Source organism: Triturus cristatus, chromosome 7, assembly GCF_964204655.1.
Source record: "Triturus cristatus chromosome 7, aTriCri1.1, whole genome shotgun sequence".
Lineage (NCBI taxonomy): Eukaryota > Metazoa > Chordata > Amphibia > Caudata > Salamandridae > Triturus > Triturus cristatus.
The window spans coordinates 1,099,733,890-1,099,746,878 of NC_140590.1; the positions used below are offsets into that span (position 1 = coordinate 1,099,733,890).

Sequence of the window (12,989 nt, forward strand, 5' to 3'; positions counted from 1 at the left end):
ACCAACTAGTTGCAATAGTATTTTATTTGCCTACAGTAAATATCCAAAGGCACTGAAATGGACTGTGCCCTATTGTTGTTTTTAAGCATGATTCTTTACCACAAAGATTTATCAAAATGTTAAAGGTTGATAATTAACAGGCATTAATGGAAAAGTTAATTTTCTGTTGCATTTTTGAAAATATCATAAACTCTGCTGTGGAAAATTTGTTGTATATAATTTGATTCTGTATAAATGCATTTCCATTGTGAATTACTCAAAACATATTGCACGCAGTGTTCACTGATTTAAAACAGGAAATAACATATGTAGGTTTGTGCTGATTTTAAAGTAGGTGGAGAGAATAAGGGATGTTGTCATTTAAATAGACAATCTAATAGTTACCACTCTATGGTCCAGTTGAAGGGTCCGGCCTCTACACGTAGTCTTATATTGTCACACACGATGCAGCTGGCTGAAAAAAGAAAAAAAAAATATTTATGAAGAACAAATACCGGACTGTGCCATTTTTCCTACTTAAACCTGCAATTGTAAGTTTCTAACTGTGAGTTAGCTGCTTCAGGAATATATATATATTGCATAGTTCCAGCCTGAATCCAACTCTCTGGAATCAAGAATGGCGGACACGGACCCAGATTCGTGCTCAATTATTTTTATTTCCGGATGTCAAGACGCGTTTCAGCTCACACGAGCCTTGTTCACTCGGCATGGCAAGACATTTTTTCAGTGCTTTTAAAGTGGCAGTGCAACAGAAATCCGATGGCCACGTGACCGGCAGTACAATAAAACTGGAGAAAATACTCACAAAGTTAAGTACCTAACACATCATTCTATGTGTAGCCTCCAATGATTCAATAGATATAGATATGTAAAGATAAAATTATCCATGCAAATATTTACAATAAAATGTTGAGGCAAACTAAACTTGTACATAGCGATAACCGAATGGCAGTAAAATACATCATAAAATGCTGTACGGGCTGGTAATCATAATTTCAATCAACAGTCCTGTCACATAGTAAGGTACATAAACTTAATACATTGTCCCTGTTTTTGAAAATAGGGTCGTACTGGTAAGCCACGCGGTCAACAATCAGTGCAAAAGTGTTTGAGAAGTGCAAAGTGCAAAATAAATAGTTGATTTCATAAAAAACAGCAGTTACATTATGGACTATGAATCACACCAAAATGGCACCAAACAGAGTTTAAGTTCATAGCTCCATATAGAATCAAAGAGTGTTTGAGGCCAAATATGGTTTCATATGATAGGAACACTCTACAAGGAGATGTGGAAAAGGAATCTGCTGGGGGATGTGTGCCATTCTGCGTTTCAGGCTTGTTACAGTAAAATACCCGTGATTCCCTGGCATAGGAAGTAGTAGATCCATGTCAGAACAAGAGTTATGTTGGTGAAAGTCACATGGCTCAAAGACTCCCCATTATGTTTTTTTTTCAAATGGTACTGCCTCCTAGTTAGCTTAAAGTACATTTGCGGCTGATATACTTGTCTGTTGTTGCGCAGACTGGCAGGTAATAAATATGTGTATTCAGGTGGGTATAAATATGTGCAAGAGAGCATGTGCAAAAAATAGATGTATAATACATGAAAAAGGACATGTACTGCATGCATCCTATATGTTCGTATAAGATAGGTGGGCAGGATTTCTCACAAGTTCGACGCTAACTCATAGAGCAGGGATATATGAACATATAAATAAATAAATAAATAAATACGGGATTATCCATATCAAAACTATACAAAGAATATGAATAAAATCGTATGTTCATCATAAATATATAATTATATAAATGCATATATAAAATTGAGTTATTAGCTAAAATCATCCACTACAAATGGAACTTGCCTAATAAATAGTACAGTTATCTATAATAAATAGTAGCAATGTAATGTCATATGCACATTTGATATTGTCCTCACCAAGCTTTATTGTACACATAAGTAAAAATACCCAATTGTCTATCGTACTATACAATCTTAAAAACATGTATGGAGGTCTTCAGTGACATTGAGCCCATTGGGGTGCTTGGTGTCAAACTGCAGGATGTATCTGGTTTCTAGCCTCCTGAGTTTGTAATCTCTATCTCCACCCCTTCTGCTGGGAGAAATTGTGTCTATCACATAGTAGCTCAGTTCCTTGTTGTTAGATTGATGTACTTCTCTAAAGTGCCTGGCTACTGGATAAGTGCTGTCTTGGTTTGTGATAGCGCGAAGGTGTTGGAGAATATGCTTGTGTACTTGAAGTTTTGTACTCCCAATATACTTTAAGCCACACGAGCATGTGAGTACATAAACTGCGTATTCAGTTTTGCATGTTAACTGTTTTGTGATCTTATACTTTCTTTGGCAGAAACGGACAGTGTAAGATACAGTATTAACACCATGAATGCATGCTTTACATGTTTTACAATGGATAAAACCCTTGTGTGTCTGCAGCCAGGAGGTGTTTTCAATGATCTCTGGATTAGTTGTGACAAAACGGTCCCTCATGGAGGGAGCTTTGCTATGGGTGATGGACACCCTCTGAGGAAGCAGGGGTCCTAACACTGGGTCATTCAGTACTAGTGGCCAACTTGATTGTATGATCTTGTGGATTTCTTTGTGCTGTCTACTGTATCCTATGATAAGGCCGAATTTCTGCATGGCATTGGGGTTTAAATCAGTTCTGGTTGCAATGGGGGTATTCACCACCTGCTTATCTCTAAGTAGATCTTTCCTGTCAAGCATCTGGGTTTTAGCTATTGCCTGGTTAATGGTTTTGGGTGAATAACCTCTTTCCAAAAACCTCTGCCTGCTCAATTCCAGTGCAATCTTAAGATCAACCTCGGTACTGCAAATCCTTTTGAGTCGAAGCATCTCACCATATGGGATGCTATTCACTAAATGTCGCGGGTGAGAACTGGTTGCGTGCAGTGTAGAATTTCCAGCCGTTTCTTTATGGTACAGGCGGGTTTGTAGTTTGTTGTTCTGTACAAATACCTGTGTGTCTAGAAAATTAACGCTAGTCTCACTGATCGTGGCTGTGAAATGCAAATTGAGGGAATTGCAGTTAATCTGTTCAACAAATTGCAAAGCCTGTTGTTTGGTCCCATGCCATACTAAAAACAAATCATCGATGAAGCGGAGCCAAATTTGTACATTGTGTTTCATAATGTTAGTGTACACCGCCTTCAGGACCAGCTCCTCCCACCAGCCCATGTGTAAGCAAGCATAGCTGGGGGAGAAGATAGCCCCCATAGCAACCCCCCTAGTTTGTTGATATTGGAGGTAGTTAAACATAAAGATGTTATTATGAAGACAAAAGTCAATCATAGAAATAAGCATCTCATTGTGTGACCTGTAAAGTGCAGATCTTTGGGACAGATAGAACTGAACTGCATTGATGCCATCATTATATTGGATACTCATGTAGAGAGCTGATACATCGAGTGCCATTAGCAAATAATCTGTACACCAATTAACATTTGTGATCTTTCTAATGAAGTCACTGGTGTCCCGCACATATGAGGGTAATGCTTTTACAAAATCTTGCAAAAAGAAATCAATATAAACGGAGGTGTTTTCAAGAAGTCTGTCCCTAGCTGTGATGATGGGACGACCTGGCGGTTTAGTGATTGTGGACCTTCGGAATAAAGTAAATGGAAGGAGTAGTTGTTTTATCTTTCTTTAAAAATTTGTACTCATCTTTACATATAAGGTCCTTTTTCCTCCACATTGTAAGTTAGTTGTGAAATGTCTGATATGTCAATTTAAGAGTTGCCATGTTCGAGTGAGTTTAGCATTCACGATCGTTGAGTTGACCAAAAGCCTCAGTTTTGCAGTCCTGCTGGGACCACAGGACTATGTTTCCCCCTTTGTCGCGGTTGCGAATGACTAGAACTTTTTTGGTTTTCAATTTAGTCATTAGTTTATGATATTTTTGATCTTGTTCACAATAATGTCGTTTGGCCATGTTGACTGACCTGTTGAGTTTTTTAATTTTGGTAGTCACTATATCATGGAACGCATCGATGTATTCGTGTAGTGCGATAGGTGTGAAGGTGGATTTGGGCCTGAAGTGGGTGAATTTACTCTTTTCTATAACTATGCCAGTCGTGTTCAAACCAGGGGTAGATGTGAGTTCTTGGCTGGGATTGTCATCCCAAAGGTCCTCTAACTCCCGAACAAGGGAGAGATCCGCCATAGAAACCTCCGACTGGCTAGATGAATCCACACTGGTATTGCTGAGATTTTGCTTGCCTTGTGCATTTTTGAGGATATGATATTTTGTAAGCTTAATATATATATACCCATATACCCATAAGTCCTCCCACAAAAAGGAGTTAGGTCACACTCATGAGAGGTTGTAAATAAGTTCCTTATTTTATTTTTATATTTGTTTCAAAGATAAACGCATTTCTGTCTCCCCTAAGATACAAATATATATGTATAGATATTAATTTATTTTTAATTCATCTATTATTTTTCTACTGGTGTTTCATGGCTTTGGGTAACATTGTAGTATATATATGTTATATGTGTGCTCTGTTTCACTACAGGGGAATCTACTGGTTTCAGCTGCAATACCTGATTTCCTAGGATTCGTCGCTGGTGGTGAGTGAAGTCAGGATGCCAATAGGAATTGGGACGCCACTGGGTGTTTGGTCGAACCCCTCACTGTATGGGTAACTGCATCGGACCTCGTTTCCCAGCATGCAGCGGATCTTAGGCCAGCGAGGTGAACAACGCAGTAAAGCAAAGGAGGAGCTGAAAAACATCGCAATAATGGGAGTGGCTACAACACGATCGCAAGATTTAAACCAGCCCCAGGCGAAAGAACCTTCTTGGAAACCAGACACTGATGAAAGTCTAAGCAGCTGAAACGCGTTTGCCACAGCGTTTCCTGAATCGTGCATACCACGCGCTGCAACAATTTGCTGAAATAAATCCAGTTGTCCTTCCCATGGTGTGTCGGTCTCATTCTTATTCGGGGTGAGCTTTGGACTTTATGTTTTGACCAGAAGGCAGGCACTGGTCTCCAACACCCCCTCTCGGTCTGGTGTGATGCGTGAAGCCAGCAACTTCGGACTATGTACCTAAATACAACGCGTCACCCCCGTGCAGTTATATTGCCACAGTGTCTTAACTACTGTGTAGGGAGAGAGGCTGTAGAATTTTCTACAGGGGAATCTACTGGTTTCAGCTGCAATACCAGATTTTCTAGGATTCGTCGCTGGTGGTGAGTAAAGTCAGGGTGCCAATAGGAATTGGGACGCCACTGGTGTTTGGTCGAACCCCTCACTGTATGGGTAATCGCATCGGACCTCGATTCCCAGCATGCAGCGGATCTTAGGCCAGCACGGTGAACAATGCAGTAAAGCAAAGGAGGAGCCAAAAAACATCGCAATAATGGGAGTGGCTACAACTGTATCACAAGATTTAAACCAGCCCCAGGCGAAAGAACCTTCTTGGAAACCAGGCACTGATGACAGCCTAAGCAGCTGAAACGTGTTTGCCACAGCGTTTCCTGAATCGTGCATACAACGCGCTGCAACAATTTGCTGAAATAAATCCCGTTGTCCTTCCCATGGTGTGTCGGTCTCATTCTTATCTGGGTTGAGCTTTGGACTTTATAAATATATATACACATATATATGTATGTATGTATATATATATATATATATATATATATATATATATATATATATATATATATATATTACCTACTGGCGGTCGCCAGTAGGTAGTTATAGTTAGGACCCCTTTTCCATAGGAAATCCGCAACATTCTATTTTGAATAACTTTGGCGCCGGTCGACGAATCCTCGCGAAATTTTCAAAATAGGTGGGGCGCTACGCTCCGCTCCTACCCTGGAAGTCTCGGGGGGATTCGTCAAGCGGGGGCTGAGATAAAAGGGGGGTCCCAAAATGCGTTTTTCCCATGCATTTTTCCATAGGACCTTTAGACAGGGCTACAGCCCGAACGGCTGAACAGATTTACTTGAAATTTGGCAGAGAGGTAGTCCTCAGGACAAGGAAGTGCCTTTTGTAGGTTTGGTGTAAATCTGTTTGGTAGATTCTGAGAAAATAGCCTTTAAATCAATATATATATCTGAGCCAGCTTACGGTGCGCTTACGGTACGCTTACCGTACGCGTACGGTGGCGTGCGCGAGCGCGATTCTGATTGGCTCTTCGATCTTAGTAAACATTCGAATCGGCCGAAACCCGGAAGCGGCGGCCGCCATTTTCTCTCTCGCACTGAGAGTTAGATTGTAAAATAAAGTCAAAAATCATATGAAGGGGCTGTTTAGACAACTCCCACACACATAGCCATGTTGAGGGAGTCCCCAAAGACCCCCCAAGGGCAAAAATGCAATTTTTATTTTTTCGCTAATTTCGCCGATTACGCTTACCGTACGCGTAAGGTAAAAAAATGGAAATAAAAAAAACACTATCCACACTCACCCCACCCCCTGCGCTTTTGTTGGCCGAAGGTCACCAAAAGTACAGGGCTTATTAGAGCTGACAAAAAATAAATATTTTAAACAAAAATATTAAAAGAAAAAATTATCCACACTCTCTCCACCCCGTGTGCAAATGGTGCCCAAAGGGCACCATTTGTGCATGGCTTATAAAAATTACGAAAAATTAAAATATTACCGTGCACGGAACGAACTGCGTTAAGTGGGCGCGCACGCCACGAATGGCGTAAAGTAACTTAGCATTTAAAAAACCGTACAAAAACACTGAAAAAACCATAGGTTTCACACACGTTATAGTTAGGAATTAGCATTTAAAAAACCTTGCAAATTCACTGAAAAAACCATAGGTTTCACACATGTTATAGTTAGCGGAAATTTTACTGATAAAAAACCAGTGAAATTCCCCCGTTATAGTTAGTGCTGGCAACTATAACTCACGCGACCGCAATCTTCTGCTGATGACATATGTGTCTTTATGAAAAAAAAATATTTGTAATATATGTATAGCTAAAAATGTATGGAAGAAGACATGGGCAAATAAGTGTCTAAATACAGTATTAGCATCAGCAGAGGATTGCGGTCGCGTGAGTTATAGTTGCCAGCACTAACTATAACGGGGGAATTTCACTGGTTTTTTATCAGTAAAATTTCCACTAACTATAACATGTGTCAAACCTATGGTTTTTTCAGTGAATTTGCAAGGTTTTTTAAATGCTAATTCCTAACTATAACGTGTGTGAAACCTATGGTTTTTTCAGTGAATATATATATATATATATATATATATATATATATATATATATATATATATATATACCCATAAGTCCTCCCACAAAAAGGAGTTAGGTCACACTCATGAGATGTTGTCAATAAGTTCCTTATTTTATTTTAATATTTGTTTCAAAGGTAAAAGCAACATCTATGCATTTCTGTTTTCCCTGAGATACATATATATGTATAGATATTAATGTATTTGTAATTCATCTATTATTTTTCTACTGGTGTTTCATGGCTTTGGATAACATTGTAGTCTATATATGTTATATGTGTGCTCTGCTTCACTACAATATGGCTGAATGTTTAAGTGTGGTCTGTTTATTCTTACTTTACTGTTTGTTATATAATGTTGATAGTGATTGGTTGAACGTAATTTAAATACAACTATCATTAGCAATGCTTATGGCAAAATGCATAGATGATAGCCTAGGTCATTAAAACATTGTTTGCCATTTCACTGCCCCTGTTGTTCCAGTCTCTGGTTTAGAGGTGGATTCAATATGTATATATGTATATATATATTCACTTAAAAAACCATAGGTTTCGCACAAGTTATAGTTAGCTGGACATTTCACTCGTGAGAAACCATTGAAATTCCCCCGTTATAGTTAGTGCAGGCAACTATAACTCACGCGACCGCAATCCTCTGCTGATGCTAATACTGTATTTAGACACTTATTTACCCCTGTCTTCTTCCATTAATTTTTAGCTATACATATATTACAAATATTTTTTTTTCAGAAAGACACACATGTTATAGTTAGGAATTAGCATTTAAAAAACCTTGCAAATTCACTGAAAAAAACATAGGTTTCACACATGTTGTAGTTAGCTGGACATTTCACTCGTACAAAACCATTGAAAATCCCCCGTTATAGTTAGTTCAGCTAACTATAACTCGTGCGCCCGCAATCCACTGCTGATGACGTCACATATTACATCACTCATGACATGCTCAGAGACATCACTCATGACATCACTGATGACATCTCAAATGACATCACTGATGACATCACTGATGACATCATCCAGTGAATATGTGTCTTTCGGAAAAGTAAATATTTTTTATATATGTATATCTAAAGGTTAATGGAAGAATAAATGGGTAAATAAGTGTCTAAATGGATGTTTTTTTTTGTAAAATTAGTTGTATAACTGACTTATTAACAGTATCTTAGTGAATACAAGTATTAGTGAGTAATGTTTAAATATTTAAATATCTGTATCAGTGTCTCACTTTGTGTATAAGTGTTTGCATGGGTTGGTGAGTAGCTACATGAGTGTGTATGTGGGTTATTAGTTTGTTTTTAGAGTATGAGTGTCTGTATGGTTCAGTGGGGGATGTTACTTAGCGTATAGATGCATGAAAGAGTGACTCACTGTTTGTATGTGTTTTGAAGACAGTATGTGAGCAGGACAGTATGGGTGGATGAGTGTGTGTATGGGTGAGTAAGAGAGTGAATGACTGTCTCAATAGTGCCTTTATGAGTAAGTGCATATGTTTTAAACTAGTATATGTGAGTATTGATATATATAAGTGAGGATATATGAGAGTGAGAGATTGGAAGAGTTCCTGTATAAATAAGTATGTATTTCTATAAGTGATTGTTTAAGAGTAGGTATGTGTACGTTAATGTAGAAGTAAGTGTAGTGGTGTGTGAATAGCTGTATATGCAAGTAAATGGATGTTTATTTGCATGTGTGAGTATGTGTGTGAGTAACTCTATGTATGAGTGTAGGTGTGTAACAGGATGTATAGGTGTAGGAGTACATATGATGACTGAGTACATGTATGAGTGACTATATAGAAGTGTTGATGAATGAGTGGATGCGTATGTAGATTTTGGAATTACTGAATAGGTTGTTCTAACTGGTATTGGTATCTCTATACTTTTCAAAACTTTAGTTTGTATTTTTCAATGTGTGTATCAAAGTTTATATTAGGATAAGAGGAGGTCTGCCACTCTTACACAAGGATGATGTCATCAGTGATGTCATTTGAGATGTCATCAGTGATGTCATGAGTGATGTCACTGACCATGTCATGAGTGATGTAATATGTGACGTCATCAGCAGTGGATTGCGGGCGCGCAAGTTATAGTTAGCTGAACTAACTATAACGGGGGAATTTCAATGGTTTTGTATGAGTGAAATGTCCAGCTAACTATAACATGTGTTAAACCTATGGTTTTTTCAGTGAATTTGCGAGGTTTTTTAAATGCTAATTCCTAACTATGACGTGTGTGAAACCTATCGTTTTTTCAGTGAATTTGCAAGGTTTTTAAAATGCTAATTCCAAACTATAACGTGTGTGAAACCTATGGTTTCTTTAGTGAATTTGCAAGGTTTTTTAAATGCTAATTTCTAACTATAACGTGTGTGAAACCTATGGTTTTTTTAGTGAATTTGCAAGGTTTTTTAAATGCTAATTTATGTATGTATTATTGTATTTTCTTTATATTTATTGTACAATAAACTACCTTTGTATATAGTTATAGATTGACTGTATCCTGTAATATGGAATGGCTCAGCTCTTTTTTTTAATTTGGATACAGTTGAACAGCATAGTAAATATCTTCTATAAACTCATAAACAGTTTAAAATGTTTTTTTTTTTGTTGGGTTTTTCACCGTGCGCTCACCCGCATTTTTTTTTTTTTTTTAAAGTATTTTTTTTGCTCTTGTGGGTCCTTTTGAGTCCCTGTGACAAGGCCTAGGGCGTTAGGAAGTGTCTTCTGTTACTTGTTTTCACGTTCTTAACTTTTCTCTTTGGCTATCTTCTGCCGCGGGGGTGTGTGCACCGTGCGCGCACCCTGCGATTTTTTTTTATAAACAAAATGTTTACGAGATCCTTTAGGGACCCCCAGAGAAGGTCTAGGGGGTCAGGGAGTGTCTTCCCTGTCTCCTTTTCATGTTTTAGAAATCTGGTTAAAAGTAATTAATTTCTGCAGCGTGCGTGCACCGTTGTGCGTGCACCGTTGTGCGTGCGCACACCGTGCGCGCACGGCTAGTCATGTGATTACGAAACAACACTTTTCATTGGTTCATAGTAGTTTCTGTTCCGAATCTTCAAACACCACACCCACTCCCCTCACTATTTCTTCTCATTTCCTGGGACAAGGAGCTGAACAGCTATCAAACGTTATAGAAAATGGCAGAACAGCAGTCTACTTCAGTCTACTTCAGGGAGTGAGGAGGAGACCTTTGTGGTACCACCAAGGAAGACCAAACAAAAAGACTCTTTTATTTGGAAATTCTTCACCTTTCCAGAGGGCCAAAAGAAGGTCAATGCACCGAAGGTGACATGCACTATTTGTGGAAGTGTGTTGTCCAGAGGAGATCCCACCAAGAAATACTCATTTAGTATTTATTCAATGTTGAGACACTTCAAGACAGTGCATCCTGTACATTATGCTTGAGAGACAACTAGAGCCCTAAGAGACAACCCTCCACCTGCTCAGCCGAGCAGATCATCTGCGGCCGCAGATTCTCCGTGTACCAGGTCACTGGACATCCGCCCACTTTTCCAGAAGGTGCACATACATTGTAATGTGTGCAATGCTGTTCTTTGCTACGGTGAGAGCAGTATTAACTTGATTGAAAACAAAATACAGCAGCACACATGCTCCAGCTCATAATCTTTTTCATTTATTGTTTTTGTTCCTGTTGAACAGTTTTTCATTGGCAGTTTTTTTTGGTGCTTTAAAAAAATCAAAAAAATACAAAATTGTTAAAACACTAAAAAAAAAATACAAAACAAAAAAGACAAAAAAAAACAGTTATTTTCAGAACTCACTTCACTTTTCCAAGAAGAGCTATATTCCTAATATACTGTGTTGTAATTTTATTGAATGAATGTGTAGTGTATACATGAATGATTGAAATGATTGAAATGACTGAGTGAAGAGGAGGAAAGGACTGACAGAATGAGTGAGAAAAGGAAAGTATGATCAGTCATGAAAGGGAAGTGAAAGACTGACTGCAACAAAAGGACTAAGGGTAGAGGATACAGGTAAGAAGAGTGAATAAGTAAGGGAATGGCAGTGAGTAATGGAGAGTGAGGGAGGGGGAGTGAGAAAAGGGGAGTAAGGGACGGAGATAGGAAAAGGGAGTAGCAGATGAAGCTGATGAAGTACAGCAGGGTAAAGGGATTGAAAGTAAGAGAAGTGGAGCGATGGCGAGATAAGGGGTATGAGGATTAGAAAAGGGGGTAAGGGAAAGTGAGAGATGGGGAGTGAGGGGATGGAGGGATTTAGGAAACTGGAGTGAGAGAAAGGGAGTCAGGATTTCAATGAGCAAAGGAGAGTGAGGGAGAGTGAAGGAAAGAATGCGAAAAGGTGAAGGGTTGTGAGATACAGACAGGAGGAAGTGAAGTAGAAGAATAGGAGTGACTATGAGTAAAGGATAGTGACAGTTAGGGAAGGTGAGGGAAGGAGAATGACGGAGAAGGTTAAAAAATTAACATAGATGGAAAATGAGTGATGGAGAGAGGAGGAGTGGTAGAAACAGAGATGTTAAGGTAATTAAGGGTAAGACAGACAAAGGGAGAGAGACAGAAACAGAGACAGAGAGCAAGGAACTGAGAAGGAGTAAGGCAGTTTGAATGACTGAGACATATAGAGAAAGGGAGGGAAACATGGTTGAAAAAATAGTGATGGAGGCAGTAAACCTAGGGAAGTGGTAGAGAAGGAGTGAGGGAGTTACGAAAGAGCAGTAAAGGAAGAAGAGAGAGGGAAGGGGAATGAGAAAAGCAGAGTGAGGAGAAGTGAAGAAAAGGGAGCATGAAAGTGAAGGGGTGAGAAATACAGATATTTAAACTTACCTGACCAACAAAATAACTTAATTAGAAATAAATGTTTTTTTTTAATTGCAAGAAAAATTGATTCAATTTCCTAAATTTTCTTTCTATATGAGAAAGAAACAAAGCAGATCTGGGAACAAAATGTGTAGCAACAAAAAAAGAAATATATTAAGAGGCTACAATATTAGCTTATGTGAAATATAGAAATAAAAAAGCTAATCCGAGAAAAAGGTGAAAGAGACCAATAGAAATAAAAGAATGAAAGGAACGGTAGAGGGAAAGATATAAATAAACAATAGGTAACAAAGAGAACAAAAGAAATGGTGGATATGTAAAAAGAAAAAGGAGAGGGACATAGAGGATCAAGAGAATGGGTACGAAAAAAGTGGAAGAACAGGACAAAGAGCCAAAAGATGATGCCCAAGAAAGGTAAACAAAAAGAGAGCAAAAAGCAGATAGTGAAGGAGTGAGTGAAATGCAGCTATTCTTTTTAAAGAAGACAAGACTGTGAGAGAGGTGAACTGTAACACAACAAGATGAACTGAAAGATAGAATGAGACAAAGAGAGATTGAAGACTGATGGCACAGGTATGAAGCATGAAATGAAAAGATACGGGTGTGAATGGAGAACCTGGAGTAGTAGAAAGAAACTTGATTAAATACAGAAAGAGTGATAGAGGAAAACTTCAAAATGAATGAGTGTGGTTGGCGAGAGAGAACCCGAAAGATACAGTGGTCATAGAGAATACATAGATTTGGAAGAACTCGGAGAAAGATGGAACGATATAGAGTTGAGTAGATTAGAGTGGTGTAAATAGAAATGAGAATGACACAGAGTTATAATGGTAAGAGAATGTGAATGAGATTAACTGAAGAGGGATACTAAAGAGATTTAGATAATACCAAAGATGCAGCAGAATGTTCAAGATAAT

General features: G+C 38.4%; 1 protein-coding gene across 1 annotated transcript in view; it reads right to left on the reverse strand.

Moving 5' to 3' along the window:
• LOC146811155 (uncharacterized) overlaps positions 1 to 12,989 on the reverse strand; it is a 183,757-nt gene that overhangs the window by 54,047 nt on the left and 116,721 nt on the right. The window contains exon 8 of the mRNA XM_085618218.1: positions 385 to 454. Within this exon, the coding sequence (XP_085474344.1) occupies positions 428 to 454 (27 nt within the window). The 3' untranslated portion in view covers positions 385 to 427. The remainder of the gene's footprint in view (positions 1 to 384; positions 455 to 12,989) is intronic.